This window comes from Telmatherina bonti, assembly GCF_933228915.1.
Source record: "Telmatherina bonti genome assembly, chromosome: 13".
NCBI classification, from domain to species: Eukaryota; Metazoa; Chordata; class Actinopteri; order Atheriniformes; family Telmatherinidae; genus Telmatherina; species Telmatherina bonti.
Window position 1 is genome coordinate 21,503,432 of NC_136611.1, and position 25,985 is coordinate 21,529,416.

The window sequence follows — 25,985 nt, forward strand, 5'->3', positions numbered from 1 at the left end:
AGAGTTGGTTGAACAATTCAACACTGATTTTTAGCTAAATAAATAAACCAATGTTTTGTGAACCTGAATCAACATGCTGGTGTAGTTGACAGCAGATGACCAATCACAATTGTGTATTCTAAACTGGCTGAAGAGCAATACATTTGCTGCAAATAAAGCAGGGAGTGGAGAGTACATTTATCAATTTACAATCATATTTTATTAAATGGGTGTGTTGCAGTTCTGCTCTTGATAAAGATGAATGTGTTTTCATTTGCTCAGATGAAACATGGCTGTTTTAAATCAAACATAGACTGCGGGAAAAGATGGCAGGAAATCTTTTATTGTTCTGATAAAAAAATCTTTGAAAGTTTGCAGAAATAAAACTTTAGTGTCTGTAATATTCTACATCATCCTCCTCTTTTTATGACAAATCTCTTAGAAAGATAGTAATCTGTGAAAATCAAAGACAATGGACTGACTTAGGATAGATAGAGGCTCTGTCAGTGTCCAAGGTGTTTTTTTTTTTTCTTTGCTGAGAGACTTGGTTGCTTGGTAAACTGAACCTTGATGTGTGTGGACCTCTTTTATCATAGCCAAACCTCCTTCAGAGAACAATCCTCCTCAGGGCTACAGCCACTGCCACCCCCACTAAAACTTTACATTTATTTTAACTAAATAAAATCAGTTAAAACTCGCAACTCACCAATGCATCTGCTTGATTTCTCTTTCCTCACAGCACAAACTCATTTTTCCTTGTTAGCTATTATTTCTCCCAGTCCTTGCCATTGCAAGGACTGGGTTCGTTGATGTCTACAGTGTTTACAGTTTTCTGGCTATGGTCTGTCACTTGTGTATTCATTTACTTCTTCACTTTCAGCATGTCACAACTGTTATGTGTCCATATTTCTTGCTAAACTCAGGCCAGTTTGGTTGTTGTTACATTAAGTTTGTGCTGTGCTTCTGAAAGTGTGTAACACTGTGTTATTAAAACAGAACAGAATATGACAGTACTGCCTAATGACTAAATATTTCCCCAAAAATGCAGCTCCTGCCACATGCTGTAACAATTTGAACCACTGGGATTACTAACTTGTAAGTTGCTTTAAGAAGTATTCAGTGTTGCATGTCAGTTATTTTCTACTCACTGACTACAATAGCGACCATCTGGAGATTTAGCCCTGTGGCTTTCTATTTTTTTTTTAATTAGTTCAGCAAGTAAACATAGCTTCAGATGTTGTTCTTATTGATTTGTTTTTTGTTTGTAGCGCAGTCGGACAAATGAAGATAAAAACTTGTGCAGTCAGTGAAATAAAAAATACATTTAAAATGTTTAATAAACCAGTCTGCAAGGACACTACATGTGACCAGGTTAGAAGAATATGGCAGTAATGAAATTCCCAGATTTAAAATGATGTCTATTATGTGTCTATATGTGTAAATGATGTCTATATGTGTATCATGCAGAGGAGTATTACCTCCTGAAAGTTACAAAAACTGCAATTGCAGCTTAATCTTTCACTGAGAAAAGGTTGGGGGTTGGCTGGACTGAGATGAAATGGATAAGAAGACAGATCACATTTTATATTGTTCGCTTTTCCATACAGTAACTTAAGTAAAGTACATGGGTTTGTTTCTAAAAAAAAATGGCCATTATCATCACTGTTTTGATAGTCAAAATCCCCTTTAAATCCTTCCATGCCACAGTGGGTTTACACTCTCTGAGGCAGCTGTCAAGTTCTTAGACAGGGCACACTTTTATCTTCAGTGCATACACACACTTAGGAAGAGATTAGAGTTTCATTGGGACAAATTAAGACCATTCTCTTCTGTAGATGAATGAAACAATGCCAAAATAATTTTATTGATTAAAAGAAATACATTTCGTTGTCTGCTGTGCTGTACTGGTGTTAATGATTTGATTATGAAATTGTGCCCTGCAAAATTGGGGAAATGCTAATACACAGTTAGTTTGCATCAAAAGCATGCTCACAGACACAAAGGATGAAGCAGTCTTGCGTCACATCCACTTATTGTTGCCTGTAGAGTTTTGTCAAAGTGGGATGATGCTCTACATAAACTGTCAACATGCATCGGTGCTTTGGGAAGCACTGGAAACTAGTATATTACCTCTGGCACTTTTAATACAACTGAACAATTCTAAATTATCTGCTGAACAAAAATAAATAAACACAATCAAATGCATAAAACTGATTCATTATTTTAAAGATGATTTACACAATTTCTGAATCAGAACATCATGTAAATCAAATTAATCACAAGACAAAGACACTGAACAAAAAATTGATTTACATCAAATCATACACTGTTGCTTTCTATTGAAAGGTTTATTTGAAGTGTGGTCTATTTGAAGGTTTATACAAAGACTGTAATAAGCTTAGAAAGTTCCTGGTCAAAATCTGTGCTGGGATGTTTGATATAAAGCAAGTCAAAAGTAAAAAAAAAAAAAAAGTCTCATTCTCATATTCAAGTTCAAGTTCAAGTTTATTTATATAGCTCATTTCTACAGTGGCAGCTGCCCAAAGTCCTGAACAATAAAACAACAAACGACACACCCCACAAATTAAAATTAAACATTGCACATTAAAAATATAAATAAATATATAAATATAATATAATATAAAAATAAAATAAAAGTAAAAATTAAAATACACAAAAAAAGCTCAGATATGACCGAATGCCAGCGCAAAGAAGTGGGTTTTTAGGACAGACTTAAAATCTGAGACAGATTGAGCAGCTCTGATGTGAAGGGGAAGGCTATTCTATATCTTAGTAGCAGCAACAGAAAAGGCTCTATCACCCCTGGATTTTAACCTGGCCAATGGGACCTTAAGTAAAAGTTGAGAAGAGGACCTAAGAGTCCTAGCTGGAGCATGTTGATGTAACAACTCTGCCAGATACGAGGGAGCCAAACCATTTAAGACTTTAAGAACAATCAATAAAATCTTGTACTGGGTCTTAAAATGAACTGGAAGCCATTGCAGAGAAGCGAGCACAGGGGTGATGTGATCATAACGTCGCGTTCCTGTATGCAACCGAGCTGCAGCGTTTTGGGCAAGCTGCAGTTGGTGCAAAGTTAACTGATCAATGCCAAAATAAAGAGAATTACAATAATCCAACCGTGACATAATGAGCAGGTGGATGATTCTTTCGAGGGCCGGTTTAGGAAGTTAAGGCTTTAATTTGCCAATCAGCCTTAAATTAAAGAAAACACTTTTAACTACACTTTTAACTACAGCGTTAACCTGCCGATGAAAGTTAAAGGAATTGTCAATGATGACACCAAGATTTTTTGCATGGGTACAACAGTATGAGGAAAGCGGACCCAGAACACTGACGGTACCGTTTAAAAGCTCAGAGCTTCCAAAAACCACAATCTCAGTTTTTCCTTTAAGTGGAGGAAGTTTAAATCCATCCATGTTTTCAGATCATGTAAGCAGCTGAGGAGGTTATTCAGAGAATCCCCCCTGTGGTTTCAGGGGGAAGTAGATCTGGACATCGTCAGCAAAGCAATGATAAGCAATGTTGTGCTTCTGAAAAATAGAACCCGGGGGCAACATATATAGGGAGAAAAGAAGAGGACCTAAAATAGACCCCTGTAGGACCCCATAACTGAGAGGGGCTGCAGTTGAGGAAAACACTCCAAGATTCACACTAAATGACAGATCTGATAAGTAAGACTGGAGCCAGCGAAGTACTGTTCCTCTAATACCGACACAGTGCTCCAAACGTGACAGGAGGATCTGGTGATCAACTGTGTCAAAGGCTGCAGTTAGGTCTAAAAGAATTAAAACAGCAGGACTTCCGCAGTCAGCTGCCAACAAGAGGTCATTAAAAACTTTTAAAAGTGCAGTTTCAGTACTGTGGAGAGATTTAAAACCAGACTGAAATTTTTCTAAAACCTTCCTGGACTCTAAGTGAGTCCAAACCAACAATCATCAATCAATCAATCAAATATTAACCAAACCAACCATTATTAGTTGCAAACAGTGCCGAATGACTGGGATTAATGACAGAAATGAGGAGTTTAGACTGATAAGATAAAGAGAGACGCAACTGATGACCCAGAACGGGTGTGTAGAATAAGATGGATCCTCCTAGTTAATGTTTAGTTGCACCCATCTGAAGTGATGCATGTGACTTTCACAGTCCGAACTTTAAAAAAAAGACTAATCTTGCATACTCAACCTGCTGACAGTGTCCACTGGGTATCAATAGAAAATTCTTTTTGTAGAGCTTTGACCCATGTGGAGTTACACTATAAGTAGATGCCACAGTGATGAATGGAGAAGGCCCCATTGATAGGTTCATCCATTCTTTCCGTTATTTCAATATAATTCCTTTCAAAAAATGCCTTCCCATGACAGATTTAACCTCTAACCAACAATATAACTATACACTAAGTCCTGTACCTTTATATCCACAGCTTCAAGCTTCAAGCTCACAGAGCCTGATGTACCAGCCATCATCTGATGCCTGCTAATGACTAGACTGGATGGTGGATGATGGCAACCACACAAAACCTGTTGATGTCATCTAAATTCAGAATTAGTCTCTGTTTCAGTCAGGTTCATTTGTTTTGTATTTGGTTTCTGGATGACAGGCCATGAAATCGTGTAGTTAAAGTTTTGTTCGGATGACAAGCTCAGATAATGCCCAGATTTATTTATGCCCAGATTTAATATGGATTAATCTAAATGGCAATAATTAGAATTTTGGAGGTCAGACCTGAACATTAAAAGATAGTTTGTAATGGAATCATATTCAATATGAGATCTTCCACAAATGCACATCAGTCTGGATGCACTAGTCAAACACAATGTCCTCTGTTTCACGTATAATCTCACACATATCAAAGTCATATCAAGAGCAACAGCAAGGACCGGCAGAATGATTGTTGCTACGGTTCAAGCAGAGTACAATGAAGGACACAAGTGAAGAAAGAAACTTAGATTTGTTTGCTGATACTTTTGGGGATGGCTTCTGCTCAGGCAAGAACAAAATGGAGGGAACCTTCTGCTGGAAAACTGCAGTACGGCTGCAGTTATGCTGTTATACACAAGTATGGACAGTTTGTCTTTACGATCTGGTTTGATAATCTAAGTAAATTTACCTGCAATCCGAACAAACCCTGAAGCCCTTTAATGATGGAGAATCTTTCATTTTCTTTCTCTCTCTCTCTTTTTTTTTTTTTTTTAACTTTGTCTTAGTAAAAAAAAAATTTAAAAAAGTGTGCATTTAGTGGCTCAGCTATCTCCTCGATTGAGTTCATCATCTCTAGTGCACTGCACAAACAGATTTAGCCAAAGGCGCACAAATTCTGGCAACCCAGTTATGTCAAGCAGGTGTTGTGTGTTCTGAGGATTGCTGCCTTCTGCCACCAAAAATGGTACTTTTCAGTGGCAGTACCATTTTTTTCTTCTCGACCCCTATCTACAATACATTTTTCCTCTGGATTTCTACAGGCAGTGCAGTGTGCTGACAAAGGTACAGCTGCCAGCAACAATCTTATCATCATGGCCATTTGGAGTGAAAACAATAAATACCTGTTAAAATGGACAGAAGAAGGAAGAAGAACTTTATGTGTCCATAGACTTTCACACTGCTGGAGAAATGGAAAAAGTGACATTGAAGAGAAATACGAGCATAAACCCGTGCTAGAGAGGTAATAGCATGAGCAGGACCCTGTTAGGTGTTTCAGAACAAGCTCAGCTGTATCTCTAACAGGCCACTTTACTTGTGTGTCTTCACTTTGTTTTCCTGTCTTTGTTTATGATCCCCCACTGTGCTTTTTCCTGGGTTCTGTGTGCTCCAGCAGAGAACACATTTCTCCCAATGTGCAAGCATTACCTTACCTGCTAAACTGTCATTATTTACCCTGAGTTAGCCTCCGCAATCACAGTAGATCCTGATAGTGTGAGAACTCCAAATGTTAACTATATTTTCCCACATTTCTAGGATCTTCTAAACTTTTATTCTGTCTTCCATCAAAATACAGTTTATCCATTTTACACACTAAAAAGCATCAATATTCATTCATCATCCAAACCGCTTAGTCCGATAAAGACTCGTGGGGAATCTGGAACCTATCCCAGCAATCTTTGGGCAAAAGGCAGGATACACCCTGGACAGCTTGCCAGTCTATCACAGGGCCACACAGAGACAAACTACCATTCACATCTATGGGCAATTTAGAGAAACCAATCAATCCAGCATGCATGTCTTTGGACAAGCCGGAGTACCTGGAGAGAACCAACGCATACATGAGGAGAACATTCAAACTCCACACAGAAAGGTCACTGTCCAAACCTCACCCCAGCCAAGGATAGAACCAGCAACCTACTAGCTGTGAGGCCACAGTGCTAACCACTTTGCCACTGTGTAGCCCAAAGCATCAATATATTTTCACCACATAAATCCTGCGTTTGTGTCTTATACTCAAATGTGTCAAAATGATCTTTGATACCACAGATTCCAATGCCTCAAGCAAAGCTATCCATAACAAAGGTATGTGGATCACCCCCACCCCCCCTTCAAAAGCACCCTGTAAGAGAATTGTGAACAAACAGTGATGCAAATCCACAACTTGTGCTTAACCACCATGACGACATGCTGACTTTAATATAATCGCCACGCAATATTTGCATAGTGGATTGTGGAGTCCTTACAAAGTTTTCAAATGTGTTTGCATCATGTCATCTGAGGCAGAGGTGAATACTGGGGTGCCACAGCATCACAAAACACACATTTATCACTTTAAGGAGATAATTGGGTGTGAAAACCTTGGAGGCAGGGGGAAAATAAATGAATCACCAGAAAGAAATTCCGATCATGATTTGTTTTGTAACCTTTATGGGGTGTGAATAAATTTGTGAAGTTGCAAATGAAGTGACACCTTTTTTTTCAAATACTTTCAGTGTCTATAAATGCTTACGTCTAAACAACTAAACACATTACGCATTAGGTTTTTATTCAACTCTATTTGGTCATTATTTACTGCACAGATCTATGTACTTGATGTTGAACATACTAATCATAAAAAAAAAAAAAATCCACTATTAAATAATGTAGGTTATATATAAATGATAAAATAAAATGAACATATGTTTCAGGGATTTTCTGTAATATCTTTGTATAGCGTTAATGACCTGGAGCATCAAGCCTGTGGAAAAATAATTCATTTCTTGTTTTCTTCTTTTTAATTTCCTGCCAGTGGAGATAACACCAACTAAAACCTGTCCACCGCTTCCCACAAAGATGTAATTCAGAACTCAGCATTGGGACTCTGAAAAGCGCATCATTGCCAAGCAATTCGTTGACTGGGACAGAATGAAGTGAAAGGATGAGACACAATCACTCTGTTTCAACCTTGTTCCTTTGTTTGTCAGCAGCATATTTATTATAATCTGCCAAAGACCTCTCCACAGTCCTGAACACTACTTGCCAGAAGCTTTCTAGAGCCTTTGCTGTATAACCAGGAACACTGTGAAACTAAAAGCAGCTCCAGCCTCTGTAGCAGATTTCTCTTTGCTATGTGAACATGTTAAGGTACATAATTAAGTAATCAGCTTCTGCCAGCTGGAACATTTGGCAGCTTAGCCTGATGGATTCAGCTAGACTCTTAAAGTCTTGAAATATTCTCTTTCAGTCTCCCTCTGTGTAATCTCATCTTCTGGCAGGTAAGAAAAAAAAACAAAACAAACTTAAGCTTGGATGGTACCCAAAAGGTCCAGGTTTTGGTGTTTGTGTTTTGATCTGTGATGCTCTAAGGCCAAAAAAAAAATTACATCATACATTTCATCAAGTATTTTTCTTCCTCCACTCACTTCTACTTGCCTCGATTTGCAGGCAAAGACAAAGTGAAATATAGAGAAAACGCAAACCAGTCATTCAATGATGATGAATTTTAAGTATTACTCTACTACTATAGCTTGTTAGTTGCCAGTAGTAACTAAATGTCCTCATTATGCGCTCTTACAAGTCCTACTCTGCAACTGCACTGGATCTTTCCGTTAATTTGGTATGTATGGAACCAGAATCTGTGTTTTTGACAGAAGATTCAGCCGACTGGCTTGCATTAAGGAATTCAGATTGTTGAATTCAGATGTTTTATTTAAAGTTTGCGAAGAGATCCCCCCCTGCTCCAACAGCACAACAAAACAGCTGTCTTGATTAATAGGAATACTTATTTCATCATTAAGGCTGATTAATTCCATTAGTCTGTGAGGCTTTAAGTCATTCAGCAATGGTGGTGAGAATCAATTATTTGCCATAGCAACCAGTAGAACGAAGATACAGACTGTGGTACATTAACAAATGCCCATGATGATAACTAAATACACAATCTGCTCAGTGCCAGCAGAATATAAATGTAAAACACTGCAATACATAGCTATCAGTGTTTACTCTTTAAAAGCCAAGCTTCATATATGCCTGTCTGCACAACATGGTCCTTGGAAATGGAAGTCATTGATTTTCTTACCCCATCTGTAGAGCATCTCCCCCTTCCTGCCGGCACAGCATGTAATATGAGACTGCAAGTTTTCCTTTACCCACAGCAATCAATTTTGCTCAACTGAGCTCCATGGCAAGGATGGAACCAGCTTAAGTACTTCTCTCCCCCAACATATCATGCATCCCCGCATACCATCACCCTGATAAAAACATGTCTGAATGAAGATCGGAGTAATCTATTAACAGCCAAAGTAAGTATGACTAAAGGGTGCCAGGAAAGTTTGAAGTTGTGGAACTAGTGACCAAGAAATCCAAAACAATGAAAGAAATCACTTTGAATTTCCTTTCCCAGCAAGGATAATATGACTATTTCGTCTGTGCTTTGATTTACAGTTAAAAGAGAGTTGAGGTTTCTCACCCCAATGCAAAAAGCATTTACTATCTGTTATCAGGGAAAAAAATCCAATACATGAGACTGCATGTGAGAGCATACCAAGCATGATGAAGATTGATATATAACCTAAATTCCATCAACTCACATCAATCTCACAAACTGTTAAACAGAACGAGTGTGAGGAAAACATTCACTTCGAGATTTCGCTTATCCTTTTTCAACAAATTCTTTGCTATCAGTTACAGTGATGAAAACAAACAGATTGACAAGTTCCAAAGAGATAGAGAGCCTGGATTGGATCCAAAGATAACAGGGCTATACTCAACAACTGCAATGAAAGCAATGTAGGAGAGGTTGGCATGGAAATAAAAACAGATAACCTATACTTAATGTTTCGAAGAATGTCTCCTAGCGCAGGAAGCTATGAGTGTTACATTAAATTTCATTTGCAAATGATATTGTACCCATACAGAAGAGTTCTCCTCATAGTTGAAATGCATTTGCCATCAATACCCTATCAGTTACTACGCTGTGGAAGAAAGAGATAAGTCTTCAGCAGAGTGAAAGTCAACTGTCTGCAAAACAACTTGGCTTGCTGTTCAGTTCCCTGCTAATACAGTAATTCTCTCCACAGCAGATAACAACTGATAGCAGGGTTGGATCAAATTGTAACTTACCTGTAGCCACTGTGACTGGTCACTATGTCCAGCGGTCCATGCGTTAACCTTGCCCTGTTTGTCCAGACGGGCCTTCCCAGGCTCCCAAGTAAACATGTCCATGTTGAGTGTTCTAAAGATGCTGGAAGCTGTAACCTGATAGTCCTGGACATGGCCTGACTTCATCCCCAGCGGTTCAGAACAGCCTTATGAAAACAAAAACAAACAGAAACGTCCAGCCGTTTGAACCATACAAGTACAAAATATTAAGTTACTTTAGTTTTATAAGTGACAAAGTGAGAGAAAACTCTCAGATCAAAATGAGGATTAGTATACTCTGTTGGGTGAGCGAAGACCACTCACCTGTTAGCTCACAGCCAAGCAGCTCCATCCGTAAGGTGCAGTGCCTCCTGCAGACTTGTGGGTAAATACGCACATACTGGGCTTCAATGGGAGGTGTGAAAGAGTTGGCCGATGGAGCATTGTTATCCACATTTCCTCTGAAAATCTGTTGTAAGGGATAAAATAACAGCAGTTGGGGGGGGTGAAACAGATCCCTTTGCTATCATGTGACAGTCTGCTGCTGTCTACGCAACACTCAACAAATTGCTGTCATTCAAGGTCAATGAGCTGGAATTACTGGGAAATATAGCCAATTTCCTGCACCATTTGAGCCGGCTAGTTCATAAGAATAGTGGTGTTTTTTTAATTAATGCCTCTTTCATAGAGATACCTGCAAGAGTTCCAATCTAACAATTGGCGATAGCATTACTAGATCTGCTGGAAAGATCAGAGTGAAGCCTAAACATTCTCTCTTTCAGATTGCCTTAAATAAAAAAAAAAAAAAAAAGATGAAAATATTTGTAGATTATAAAAACTGGTATTATGTTTTTTTTTTTTTAAATCTGGCTATTTTGTAGCCAGAATTGATCATTTATTGTTTTTTTTTTTTGGTGGCTGCTCATCTACAAATAGTATAAAAATTCAATCTAAGCGTCATAAAAGTGGAGAGGGGTAAGGGGCAGCGGGGTGAACCCCGTGTGTGCGAGCTAATTAAGAAGCCATCTCATCATGTCCTCCACCTTAACCTTGAATGCACATAAGTGCCTAGTCTCTGGTCTGTAAGTGTGCATCTGTATAAGTGTCTTTTCTCTGTTGATATATCAAAGAGTAACAAGCAGTAAGTGACAGCAGATGTGCATATTTGTAGCCATGCCCCCATATGTGCATCTTACCATATCCTCATCTTTGCCCTTGACTTTATATGTTCTCCAGGTCTTCCCATCATCGCTGTAGGCTACTTTGTAAGACTTGACATACTCTGGGCTGCCGATTCGCTTTGCACCCTGGGTAATTAGGCCTGTGACCCTCATTCTCCTCTGGAGGTTTATCTGTAGAGTCCGAAAAGAAAAGGCAAGGAAGTTGTAGTTTATACGTTTTGGCTCACCCATTAAACATGTCTGTGGACACAAACTGTGTGAGCATACTTGTCATGGAAATCAATTCAACCCCTTGTATCTTTTCTGTCAGGGCCATCCGTCTTCTTCAGAAAGTCTGAGATCAAATGTAACATTTAATCAATCCACATTCTCCATGTCCAGTATATAAACCCTGTGCACCCTCCTGTTACACGGTGATTTTATGAAATAACTTTTGGATACAAGAGGAAAAGACAAGAACTGGAAACAATATTGGCGCTATACATCGCTCAGAGTAAACAAAGTTTTAATTATAACTAACTAACTATACACACAACTACAATTATCCACAATTAAGAAAGACTTTCAGCTTTTTAGCCATGAAAAATATGCTTCATGAAAATTATAGTTCTATTAGACAGAAGTAAATTATTGTCCCACCAAGACAGGGAATTTATTTGGTTTCACTATAAGCAATAAAAACATCTAACAACAGCTACAATAGGAATGTTAAACGTTGAAACACAGTCAACCTTCCACATGCAGCCTGCAGTCTAATGAATCAGCTACTGCAGTTTGCTAACTACAGTAACTGCATTGGGAATAAAAAAAAACTCTTATAGATCTTTTTCTTCATGAAAAGTGCCCTATCGCTCCGCCCCGAGGGGAGCAACTGAAACAATCTATGAAAGGGTTGTGTTTTATGTCTAATCCTTCCCTCTGCCAAGGAGGTTATCTTTTGCACGCATTAATCTACCTGTCTGTCTCATCTGTGTGTTTCGAAGACATTTTACACAAAAACTATGTGGCAAGTTTTTGTTTTTACTGAGAATGGGGTTTGGATTCGATTCCATTTCATTTTAGGAGTGATCTGAAAGAAATTGCGGACACAGGAATTTTGAAAAAGATCCTTCATAATATGGCTGGAAATAAGCTGCTTGGCAGCGGTTTGTGCTGTTCAAGTCTTTTCTACTTAAGAGAGCTTTCCTCTGTATGCCAGATCTGTAAAGTTCATCTTTGTTGAGCCAGTCATCTTTCCCTGCATTTTCAGCACCCAGTTCAATTAGTTTCTGTTTATTACAGTCACATGTCCAAATCATAAAGAAATTTTGGCCACAAACTCGTTTAGCCTCTTCTGTCTGGCTTCCATACTTATTTCATTGTTGTTAGAGAAGCTTAGCTTTCCATCTATGTGTGTACCCAGATACTTAAAACACTGGACTGTGTCTACTGTCTGGTTACACAGGGTCAGTGAGGTCGGTGGAGCTGTTGGATTTGAGATTAGCTCTTTGGTTTTACTAACATTGATTAGCAGAGAGCTAACTCCCATTTAGAGGCATGAACAACATAATCAGAGTTGTCAACATAATAGAAAAAAGACCCACTGACACAGGCTATATTATCAGCATATTTAAAAATTCTGAAATCACTATCATTCATTTTCATTTTGTTTGTATGGACGCCAGGAAGAGTAGCTGTAACAGCTAATGGAGATCAAAATAAATACAAATAGAAATACTGAAAATAAAAGTACAAATAAATGACTCCCAACCCCCAAAAACAAAAGTAAGAAAATGAAATAAAAAGTTTGGTGTTGTTGCACCTTAAGGACATTATAAAAGCCCTACTGGATCACCAGCAGTTTGCCCATCGGGAAAACCAGTCAGTAGGGGATACAGTTATCATAGGACTGCACCAGCCGCACTACATCCACCGACTCCCCAAGGACTGATGTGAGGCTCCTGTTTGTAGACTTTAGCTCAGGGTTCAACACAAGCATTTCAGAAGTCTTTTACATGAAACCAACCCAGCTCAAAATCCAAGCGTCCACATGCAAGTGTTTAGTTCTGACAGACAGGAGGCAGCAGGTAATGCTGGAAAAAAACAACATACAGCTGCACTGACTACTGATCCTGTCTGTTCAACCCTTCAAGTATGGCAAGACATAGCGGGTTTATTTGTATGGCACTTTTCACGCACAATTTAAGGTGCTTTATATAAAAATACTGAAAGCATTACAGAAGGATGCAGGAGGCGTTAAAAAGAAACTTTAAAAAGAAATTAAGGAGATTTAAAAAAAGACAGAAAAACCTAAGAAAAAGCAGATAAAATGCATGAACAAAGTTAGTGTGAGGAATTAAGTTGTTTTGATAAAAAGCAGCAAATTAAAAAAAAAAAAAATTAACCTTGATTCAAACAGCTGAGACCTGCAGATTTCTCAGAGTTTGTTTCACATGTGAGGAGAATAAAAAACCGAACTTTGCCTCACCATGTTCAGTTCTGACTCTCAGGAGAGAAAGTTAATTTGACCCTGATGAGCCAAGGCATCTGGCTGGTTCAAAACAAACCAGAAGATCTTGAATGTATTGTGGTCCTTAAACCAGCTTTATAAACTAACAGCAGGATTTTGAAGTCAGTTCTTTGTCAGACAGGAAGTCAGTTTAAAGCTCTTAGAATTGGAGGAATCTGATCAACTTTACTGGTCTTAGTGAGTACTCAAACTGCAGCTTTCTGGACTAACTGCAGCTGTCTAACGGACTTTTTAGGGAGATCTGTAAGGACAACATTGCAGCAGTCTAGTCTATTAAAGAACAATACATAGACAGGATTTCCTGTTGAGAAATCTGCCCTATAGTCCCCAATGTGTTTATTTCTGTGATAAAAGGCTGTAATTTGTCTTAATATGATTGCTAATATTTAGGTCTGACTCCAGGGCTACACCCAGATTTCTGCCTGCTGTAGCAGGGCGGCTGTAGCTCGGCTTGTAACTGGGAAGTTGGGTGTTCAATTCCAGGCTTCCCTTGACTATGTGCCGAAGTGTCCTTGGGCAAGACACCAAACTCCGATGTGCCTATTGGGGTATTAGCGCGTATGTAAGTTGGATATAAGCATCTGCTAAATGACTGTAGAAAAGAATGGTGTTGATGGTCATGGTATATGCAGATGACACAATGGTTATTGGCCTTACCATGATGAGTCTGTATACAGATAGAAGGTTGAACAGATGATTCTCTGGTGTGTTCAGAACAAACTGGTGCTAAACTAACTCAAGACAGTTGAGATGAGAATAGTCTTCTAGAGGATTACCCCAACACTGCTCCTACCAACTTACTAAGCAACACTGTGGTTACTGTGAAAAACTTTACAGGTGTTTTCGATCCATCATCCCCTAGGATATGAAGTGGACATTCAACACAGATGGAAGTCCCTGCAGATATAGTTCCTATATTAGCTCAGAAGGCTCAACCTGCCTCAGGAGCTGCTGATCCAGTCAGTCATTACAGCAGTCATCATGTTAGTTATCAGACACAGCAGTCATCCAGTTAGTTATCTGCACACCCCTGATTGTCTGCTTTGGCTTAGGCACCAACAGGACAGATGCATATTGGAAAGGACAATCATCACTGCAGAGAAAATAATTGGTGCCAAACTGCCCTCCATCTATAACTTGTACTCTGTTCAGAAAATGGGGAGCGGACATCATTGCTGATCCATCACACCCTTAAACAAAACCTTTCCGCACTCTCCCTATGGCAAACACAACCGAACACTACAACACATTGTATGACAGCACTACCGAACACAAAAAAACTGTTTTCCCTTTGGCCATCAGTCACTGATTTCTTAGGTTCAACAACATTATGTGTCCAATGAATGAGGTCAGCTGACTACTTTTAAATTTCAGGTCATTCCATCAACGGGATGTTTCTTTCTTGACATCACTGGCATATTCCAAGATGACAATACCAGGACGGCATTTGGGGAAAAATGGTTTGAGGAGTATGAGACATCTTTTGCACACATGGATTGGCCCCCACAGAGTTCAGACCTTACCCCCCTATTGGAAATCTTTGGGATGTGCTGAAGAAGACTTTGCACTGTGGTCAGACCCTCCCATTATCAACATAAGATCTTGGTAAAAATTGATGCAACACTGGGTAGAAACAAAGCTTGATATAATATAAGATATAAAATGATGCCACAGCGAATTATTAATCAAAGCTAAAGGCAGTTCAATGAAATAAATTGTGTGACTTGTTTTGTTGGTTACTTGTTTTTTGGACAGGCAATATTTAAATGCTGCATCAATTTCACTGCATACATTTGTACCCACTGATCACACTCAGACCACATGTCACCATATTTGTATTTATACCGTGTGTGTGTGTTTCTTTCTAAGTATCATGTGCCATTTTTAGTATATCATAAGCTTTGTTGCTTAGTTTTGTATGACCCTTGTGAATACTGTATAACAAAAGAGAGATGACGGGCTGGAGTTGGATTCCTTGTACGTCTGCATCTACTTGGCAAACAAAACCTGATTCTGATGTTTAAAAGTCTTACTGGGAAATTTCATTACGCAAGAAGATAAGCAGAAATTTGCTGAAACACAGTTATAGCAGAAATCAGGCAAAGAAAATGATATAATTCCACTTATCAGCAGATAGTGCACGACTTGGACAAACTAGTTCTGCAAACAGGCATGTGCTTCAAATTTGACACATGGGTTGTTAGTTTCTGTGACAGTTAAGAGACAAAAGTACATTGAATTGCATCCTAATTAAACTTTATCGCCAGCATCAAGGAAAGGAAATAAATTAAATTGATAAGAAAATAATAATAATAATAATAATAATAATAATAATAACAACACAGATTTTTTATTATTATTATTATTATTATTATTAACTGGGCAAAGATTTTCAAAGACTACACTGTACGAATGCCTGATGCATGCCAAGCATGTTTAGCCAGAAACCGCAGAAGACCACAACCACAATAGCAGCTGGTGAGATGATTTAATGTAACCACAAACTTGGTATTGGGTGAAACAAATGAACCAAATGAAACTATATTAACCAACTTAATCTCATCATTACAACAAATAACATTGTTATGGTGGTGTTCAACGAATGTCCGAGCAGAGCAACTGGGCAGTAAAGAGAAGACCCCTGTCTAATTCACTGCAGAAAATCTATTCACATATAATTAATCAACTGTTAGTCTTATTTTTCTTGCTTGATATTGAAACTGTTATTAAAGACTTCCATTTTTCTGTTCACACCAGTATCCTATTGGTATGTATTCATAATGCTAAATTTGCAGCTTTCAAGTGAGACCTGACCTGAAATAAATAGTCCTTGGCGTTTATTTTTAGCTTTTTTTGTTAGACTACATATTTTATAGAACATGAAATTATACAAATATAGCACACACCAGAGCGTAATGCCCTCTCAATGCTGAGATTGTATGTTTTGTGTGTCTTGCTTAGGTGCACACATTTTCTCTTCATCACACTGTATCCTTTTTCAAGACCAACAGAGCTCAAACAAAAACTTAAAAGTCCGCCTCCAATTATATGACTTGTGCAGAATTGAGAGATCTTTGTTGAATGTTACACAGTCTCTGCTCACAATCTGTCACTGCTAGTTCAAAGGAGTGCCACTCGCTTTGTAATTCCAGTGAGCTTGTAGAAAAATGAGATGACAGATGATGGTTGACGACAGCTCACCTCACTGTGACCAAAGTTGGTGACTAAGGAGCCGTGCCATGTGGGGTTACTCATACACAGTATTCACATTCAGAAAGCTTCAAACTGATGGAAAGGCAGCTTTCAGCATTACACTGTGAATCTATCTTGAAATTGTGGTTGTGGCCTTTGCCATCATCAAACATGTACAGCCCCAACATCCATCTCCGTGTTGCTTCACAACCATTGACAGTTTAAATAATGCAACCACAACATCTCTCATGATAGAAAGGTAAACAACTAATTATTTGAAACATATCCAAGATATAAGACAATAAAGCCTTGCTTCTTTCCATTAAAGCCTTTAAAGCTGCACATATGGGCACACATAAAGTAAGTTTTCATACAGAAAAAAGACAAAAGAAGAATTTTAAAAAGATTATTTTTAGCTTTAGAGTAGTCAAGCTAATGTGTCCTCAGCACGAAAGACTTGTTCTTTACTTTTAACAGCTACGAAGGGAAAATATTTTTGGTGCCACATTTACACCAATACCTATATAAAAATAAAAAAAAATAAAAATAAAAAAGTAAAAAGAAAGATGTAATCGTCAACCCTCTGACTTAAAAAAGAAAATGAAAGCAACTGTTAAGACCTCTGTTGCAGCAGAACTGACAAGCTGCAGTTACACAGGTTGAAGTAATCAACCAGAAAAAGGGAAATCAGTGAAAGAAACTAATTTAAATGGAATCTGTGAATAGGCTCTTAAGTTAAATGTGTTTGAAACTTTATTTTAAAGCCAGTCTAATACTATGATCTGTTGTATTTCACTGAAAACGGCAGCAAATCTTTAAAAGGACAAAAATAATTCCTTAGGCCTGTTTATTTTTTATCTAATAATGGAAAATAATTATCTTAAGGCTTAAACTGATTTCCATTCATACCAGACTAAATCACAGGTATTTTTGTTTTACTAGCTTAATCCAACCATGCCATTGTAATTCCACATGAGGAGCTCTGTTAAAGCTCCAATGAACCGTACTACAATCATAGCATTTCTTCTTTTGTCTTCATTTTTTCCACTGGTACAAGTACTTAGAATAATTAGAAACACTGTAATAGAAAGACCACTAGGGTAATTGGGGCCAATCCTTCAAAGTTTCAGTGAACACTGAGCAATGCACACCTCTCACTTCAGTGATATTAAAGATGCATCCTTCGGTTTAAGTGAGACATCATACCAAGCGTCTTCATTATGTGAACTTTTATTATTACATGTATGCGTGTCAACAAGAAAATTCAAATGCAGAAGCATAGCTTGAGATGCACAAAGGTATTCTGATATTACACTCAGAAATAAAAACGAGAGCAAATTTTATAAATTGTACAACTTAGTCAAAATATAGGGGTTCAATGTGGGAGCATAATATAATATATATATAGGAGCCAAATATGTATAATGAAATGAATTAATTTAATGGGGTTCATGTACTGTGCACTGGGTGGCGCTGTCACCATATCTATATTGGTAAGTGCCAATGAGGTGGGGGCAGGTGTTGACCCGGAAGGGCGCACAGGTTTTTGACCGCTTCGGCGGAGTTATTTCATATATGCTCTCCTGATTTGTGGATTTTAACTTGGGATGATAAAATAAAGATCGCACTGTTTTGATACCTTTCTAATGGCCTCTGGATTTCCCTTTTTTGATGGACACGGAGAAGCAACAGGTAAACATAGCCGCCAGGCGCGTCAGACCTAGCATTACCGGCAACACTTCATTAGCCCAGCACTAGGCTGGCAATTATAATATATATATATATATATATATATATATATATATATATATATATATATATACAGTGCATCACAGCAAGCAAACTGATAAATGCAATACCTTAGATTTGTGCTGAGTTTTCTGCAGACACAAAAACAGATTTTAAAGTGAACTCTTACCCTCTGACTCTTTCAACTCCTTTTCTTTTCAAACATGCATAAAAGACTTCAGTATATAGTTCTCCCGGTAAACTGTGTTTTTACAAAAGAGTAAAAGAGTTTTTACATCAAATGACTTCTGATCTTAAACATAAAAAAGATAGCTGACTATAAGAAATAAATTGTCCACTTCAACTTGTTTTACTATTAACCTTAAAAAAAAACCCCAAAAAAACCAAAAACAGCATGTATATATTTGTAACGTCAGAGTAACTACGTAGTTACTTTCCACTCTAACCACAGTGCTTCTGATGCATTTTGTCCTGATACTTGCTGATCAAAATGTAATGACAAAAAATAACACAAACTCATTTAGGCTGCAGTGATCTATACCTATAAACAAAGCAGGGAGTTCTGCTCTGTGCATTTATATTTTCATTTAGATTTATAGCAAAGTGCCATAAAACATAAATGTCAGAACCAAACTTGATTTATTTGTAATGAGGACAGCTAAAACACATCATCAATAAAAGACATCTTGGCTCTGAGGTATTGTAATGGCTGTTTTTCAGTTTCCTGACATTTAGCAGACATAATGGATAATCAATTCATCAACAAAATGATCAACAGTACAGTCAATAGGGAATTTAATTGTAGGCTGCAGTTCCAGCCAAGGAAAAAATAAAAAAAGGTCTAACATAATAGCCTTTGGACATGTGCAAACACACTTATGCACATAGAAATCACAAGTATTACAACCATGAAGATATACTCTTTTGTACACTGTGATCAGAAGTCTAGAAGGCTTTCCAGTATAACTGTAAAGTCTATAACTAATGTCCTTGAACCAACCTATGAACCAAGGTCTCTTTTATCTGAATACAGAAAAAGCACTACTTGAACATGTAGATAATCATGAAGCCATATTTCCATTAATTCTCAAACAGGATGTTTTTCTTATGACCTTTCAATAATGTAATTGTGTTCCGATTAGATACATCATGGCATGGCCAATAATCTTGTATTAATCTTTCTTTATTTCCAGCACCACTCAAAGCACCTTGCTGTGTTTTCATCCACCCATTTAACACATGTACACCAACTGTGTTGAAAGGAGCTTGCTTGCCTTTAGGAACAGATTTGTCTTCAAAAGCTTGCCCAAGGACACTTTGGCACGTAAAGGTGCCAGAGACTGGGACAACCTTCTCTACAGGCAGAGCCACAGTTGCCTTACAGATGGCCACCAGAACAGAGCTGTAAAGACTAATGAATTAATTACAGTTCAAATCAGGTTATTGCTCGCAGTACTAAGTGTGCCCGTGTATTGGAAGGACTTACACAGGTAATGCCATGCTGATTAGCAAGTTAACTGTGATTAAAAAAAAAGGCTTGTCAGGGTTATGTATTAGCAAAAGTAGCTTGCAGAATGTTTAAATATTGAAGGTGGAATGACAGAAGAAAAGCGAACCAGACAGGAAAAATAACCCACTGGGACAGAAAATGCTACTGGCATAAATGCTTTTTATGCATTAAAAAAAAGCAGGTGGCTAAGCAGCCTGTTGCAACACTAAGGGGGTGGAGAGTAGGTTGGAAAATGAATGGGTGTTTAGGTTTGTTCAGATATCTTGTTACTGCAGCACATTAGGATTTAATAACTTATTAACAGCCTCACTCTTTTGTCCATCATCCTGTACCATAGCAAACACTGAAATTTAAAAATTATTAAAATAATGAATATGATTAAATCATACTTACGTGTGAGAGAAATTTAATTTAATCAATTAGGCTGGAAAAGCAGCCACTTCTCGTCAGAGCAAACCAGCACAGCTCAAATATGTTCCAACTAATAAATACATTTTAAGGATCTGTGTGTATTTCTTTTTTTTTTTTTTACAACAAACAAGATTAATTGCTGTTGGCAAATGACCATCATAGACAAAGTAGCTGTATTTGTTTCACAAATACAGATACATAATTTCTGGCATGCCCATCAACACTTCTGCATTGTAGCTGAGTGAATCTGGTCCTATAAATCGAAATGCTGACAAATGTACCCATGTAGATGGAGATCTGCATCCAAACATAAAGTAAAAAAAAAAAGGAAAAGAAAATTGAAAAGAAAATTAAAATTCTAAGGGGAAATCATGTTGTATTTGTTGTTGTTCTTTGTCTTTGTAATAACAAAAAAATCAAAAGAACAACTGAATAGAAAAAATAGACAGACTGTATGATAAAATAAAACTTATAAAATTTTGTTTTTTGTTTAAAACAAACAATACGCCATTAACTTCATAACAGCCATTAAAACATGTACAGGCCTGCTTAACCTTCACAAGTGATTTGTATTGTTTCATTCTTTCAACACGGCTGACTGAAGCTATATCTAGCTGATATTGGGGAGGCCGACTGCATATTTCCCTTGGGTGTTCAAATGCAATTTTATGTGTGCGCTAGATGTGGTGAGGGGTGTTGAACATTCTCAAAGTGCATAAGTGGGAACAGTGGCAAGCTCATGCATACACACAAATCACAAGCCCAAAAACCAACATAAACACAGCACATCTTTAATGTTTGCATCCTTTGAATCCCTGTGATGTATTATTCAAAGAATGCTATTCTATGTTTGTTTAGGATTGATGCATTGTTGAGGTTCAGGTAAAAGCATCTTGCATTGGGCAGGCTGACAAACGCTCAGAGCTCTGTAACAGAATAAAATCATGAAAATAGCCAGAAAAATCTGACCATGATGGGGTTGTCATATGTCAGTATAAACATGTTTTGCATGACAGACATCCAAAAAGTCAAACCACATCCCTCCACACTACAAAGGCACACCAGTGACTTCTTAGCTTAATGCCAAAACACTGACATGCCTGTACACCTCTGTACTCACATCCCAATTATCCGGGCCCTCTGTAGAAACACACAATGCCAACAGCTTCCCGCGCAACATCCCACGTGGCATCATTAAAGTCAAACACACAGCAAGCACACAGCTTGAATGTTTTATGTACCGTTCTCTCAACCTTCTCCATGTGCCATGCTCCTGTTCCCTTTTCCTTATCAATTTATTTCTATTTATTTATTTATTTAGTTTTACAAATCAGGTTTCCCCTTGCTGTTAAATGCAGCTTCTCTTTCTCTATTATACCGTGGCAGGGTAGTATGTTTTTCTATTATCTGTCTTTCATGGTTCACTGTCTGCGTATTGTGCATCTGACAACAACATGCATCATAGCTTGCTGTATGTCATGACACATGTGACACAAGAGTAAGACATATTATACCCAGGCTGAAAAATTCCAGTCATCCACACTAATAAATAAAACAGTTTTCCATGTTCTCTGATTGTAGCTTCACAAAGGTTCTCAGTGCTTAATTTTGGTTAAACACACACAAACATGCTATTTCAACTTTGCACAGCATGTGAGCTGTGTTATCAGATGTTATTTGTGTTATTTTGTTCACTCTGTTGCATTTTGCATTTGTGAATCATCATATTATCACGCTTCCAACTCTTAAATTCACTGTCAGAACTAACTGCAGTGGTCATTGCCAAGCTTCCTTTAAACATACTGGATCCCATCTGGCCGAATGAAGGCTGATATTCATGTAATGTCTTTCTAATCATCCTGTAATTTGATTGGTAATTAGACAGAATACTCAGCATAACAAAATGCAGTGATACAGATCTAAATCATTTCCCCTTCACACTCTATTGTGCAAGGATTCTATCTATTCTTTTGTTTATTACATACAATAACTTCACATGATACAGAAACTGCTCCAGCTTTCATCTTTGACACTGTGTTCTGTACTAATAAGGGAATAAATACAATCTTATTCATTGGTTTGTGTACACCTCAGGCAAGCAAGTGCCATTATCATCACTTCAATCATTGTCTTGTATAGTGAAATCTACTAAAGACATTCTTAGGGCTACAATTCAGCTAGACCCAACATTAAACACAGCGGCATCTGGGACATTGCAGGACTTGTGAGGCCAGAATCAAGAGATGCAACGTGTAGGGAATAAATTTTATCGATCTGTTTATGTTGCTCTTTGACAATAAGCACTGCCTAACGGCACGGTATGAAAGTTAACTCTAACAAACCCTGAGAAGGAGGAGATTTTAATGTATCAACTGCTGCTATAAATGTGGACTTTTTTTTCTTCTCTAAAATCACAATTATATGTACCAGAAAAATGCCCTGAAGCTGGTTATAGAAGCACTCCTGTGTGTGACCAAATAGAGTCAGTGAATTTTACATGAGAATTATTATAACTACACTACTGATGGAAATGTCTCTCTTGATTATCCAAAAAATTGCAAATCACAATTTACACATCAAGGACATAATTACAACTATAAATAATTCAAATATTGTGTACAACAATTGAATTTGTACAAAAATCATAATAAGTGCTGTGCTGCAATGTTGTGTTATCACAAAATGTAGTGTTAAGATCAAAATTCTTTTACAACTTAAGTTATATTATGAAGCCAGAAATGCAATTTTTGCAAAATGGACACCACATGAGAGCTGTACTATGCAATGTAGTAATGACATAAAAAATTACGCAAATTTGTATAAATCTTCCATTTAAGCATACAGAAATCAGTTTCCTTTGCTAAGTGTAGCCTAATACATGTTTAAATTGTGCTCAGTTTTCATCAAATCCGTGCATGTTACCATGAGGACATCTACCCAGCAAACAGGGATGTCAGGAAGCGACAGTAATAAGTGCCATCAAGTACATTTATGCACATCCAGACAAATTCTTTTTTTATTACTTTATGTTAAACAATACCACACAAAGCTATTGAGTATGTAGTGTATATATGTGGCCTAAATGTTAAAACAGATAAAGGCACAACTATTTAAATTATATAATCAACACTAAATGCAACACATCTGACAATTTTTGAAAATTGAAATGATGTTTTTTATGTTACTCATCTCATTTCACCACAGCTGCTGATGTTTTGTCCATACTACCAGGAAGTTAGCAAGCCCATTTTTATTTATCATTTCTAATTCACTATGAAGGGATATAATGAATGAATGAAAAATAAATATGTGATGCTGTAAATTACTAATATATTAAAGACAAACTTTATATTAAAGATGCAAAATGACAAGGATTTCTCAATAATTAAGACTATCTGAGTCTTAATTTAGTTTTATCTGGCCGTGGCCGGCTTTGCATGTTGCCTGTGCTGTGACTCTGCTGTACCTGCATCCACGGCCATCTGTCATTTTCGGCAGCAGTCCAGGCATTGACCAGGCCCTTCTTGTTGAGGCGTGCAAAGTATGGGTACCACTTCTGCAAGCCAAAGAGAGCACGGTGGGTGGAAGAGGCTGTTATCTGTTGGTTGGAGATTATACCGCCCTCCATGCCCAGCGGGCCAGAGCATTCTGAGTGAAGAGAGAGGAAAAGAGACAGATGAACCCTTCAAAACACTCAAAAATGTGTGCAATTCAGTCTATGGAATTCACATGAATTTTCGAACATACCAGCAAGACTCAAGCTATAGGGTCACAGATCTTTTCATCCATGTTATGTTTTGTTCCACTCTGTAATGTCTCCACTTTGCAGTTGTATACCTGTTCACCTGAGTCCCAGTAAATCACAGATTCCTGTTTTTGCACCGTATCAGACATGGTCATTTGAACTGCAATTTTCCTTCTACTCTTTGTGGATTGTTTGTACATTTTTTGCTCCTAACTCTTATTTGACATAAAAGTTATGTTGACCCTGATTTCTTCTTTTCCGTCTCATAACAATGTGGCTCCTCGTATTTCCAAAGTGAAAGAAAACATTTTAAGTCAAAGCTGTCGACAAGAGGACTGTTGGTTTGGATATAAACCACAAATGATAGACTTTTTAAAAGTTATTTCTCCATCTCTTCTTTCGGAAACAGAGCCCCCAGGCTTTCTCCTAAAGAGCTGTGGCCACTCCTGGCTAAGCATTCTTCCCAGAGTCAACAGGCTTTGTAACAGCTTTAAGTACCTCAGCGGCTGTGACATTAAAGGAAAGAAGTAAAAGAAGGATATCTTTACATAAAAGCTCTGTCCTTCCTCTAAGCAATTTGTTTATCCAGTTAATCCTAATTGCCATGTCCATTCATATCAGATCCATTTTAGAATATGCCTGCAGTAAGGCATTCTGGCAAGGTTGATAAAAATAAGGAATCAGGTATTCTGCAACCTTTTCTTCTTCCAGTAAAAGAAAAAAAACTTGAAAGACACTATCCAGCTTGGTCATGTATGTTTAAAGTAGCACATTCCACAATGTAGCATTTTATTACATAAAACCAGTGCTAAGGCTTCGTGACTGAGGAACTGTGGTGTGCCAATATAACATCCAAACTCTTGAGCTGTTGTTTAAAACAGCTGTGGCACATTGCCATTAAAAATTGAATGAGGTGTGTCTAAACTTGTGCAGATTCCTTCAGCCTGAACTAAGTGTGTTACAGAGCTGTGCATCTCTAATGAAACTGCCTCTTCCCGGCTCTTTATTATGCAAACCTTTCCTTGTAATATCCATCTCATTCACTAAAGATTGGTTTGCAATTTAAGCTGCACACTTTGTGATATTTAGAAGGAAGGATTTAGCTACCATACTACTCTGATACAGTCATGTTGTGTTTGCTGCATGTCAACTAGCCCAAACTCCAGCTCAAACCATAAACAGCCCCAAAGCTTCACTGGCAATGTGCTGGATTATTTAGAGTACATTATTAAATCTTAATTTGTCATTAAGTTGAGTAAAGAGTTAACATAAATGCAATAGATCAGGGGTCCCAAAATTCCAGTTCTCAAAAGCCACAATCTTGCAGATTTCCATGCGTCCCTTTTCCAACACACCTGCCTCAAAATGATGCAGAACTTTACAGGCTGTTGAATCCATTTCATTTGTTTCATGTGTTGAAGCAGGAATGCAATAAAAACCACCAGGACAGTGGCTCTCAAGAACTCACTTTGGACACCCTGCAACAGATTATAGCATGAGACATTTTTTTAACCTCATTGCAACTGCTGGAAAAACTGTGTAACTGCATCTATTGTGGGCTTTACTGTAATCCTTTCCCAGCAACATTCACATGATTTCAAGTCAATCTGATTTATTAGATTAAATAAATAATAAATAAGGTTACACAGCAACATACACTCACTGGGAAAACTTAACTCACATTACAGCCTACAGCCAAATGACAAAGTTATGTCAGCATGATACATTTAAATGTTTCCATGGCAACCTGCAATATGGCATCCAACATTATGGTGGCTTCATGAAAAAGATGCATCTTTGTATATTGAGCAGATGTGTATAAACCTATGAAATAGGAAAAGCTGAGAAAATTTCAAAGTGTCCCAAAAGAATGAGGCCAGGTCGAGCTCAGACTTCAGTCAACGCCGCAGCTTGCTTATGCCGACTGAACTGCAAACTGTGCCTAAACTGTGTCTGTGCCTTTAGGGGAAGCCTCAAGCAATGGCCACTTGAAAGCTGAGATGCCGCCTTTACCGTTTAAACATAATAACTGAGCAGTTCAAACTCAGTGCTGACACACAGTCAGAAAAGGTGCGCGCACACACACACACACACACACACACACTAGCAGACAATGAAACTGGCAGCGCTGAGTGCTGTGAGAAG

The 25,985-nt window shown here is 37.8% G+C and overlaps 1 protein-coding gene across 2 annotated transcripts in view; it reads right to left on the reverse strand.

Annotated features, from left to right (window-relative positions):
* Positions 1–25,985, reverse strand: part of LOC306763971 (EGF-like repeat and discoidin I-like domain-containing protein 3) — a 115,556-nt gene that overhangs the window by 21,712 nt on the left and 67,859 nt on the right. For both annotated transcript variants that reach the window (XM_079250947.1, XM_079250948.1), the window contains exons 5-8: positions 23,562–23,743; positions 10,740–10,895; positions 9,868–10,012; positions 9,526–9,710 (exon numbers count right to left, since the gene is read on the reverse strand). In XM_079250947.1, the coding sequence (XP_079107073.1) occupies positions 9,526–9,710; positions 9,868–10,012; positions 10,740–10,895; positions 23,562–23,743 (668 nt within the window). The remainder of the gene's footprint in view (positions 1–9,525; positions 9,711–9,867; positions 10,013–10,739; positions 10,896–23,561; positions 23,744–25,985) is intronic.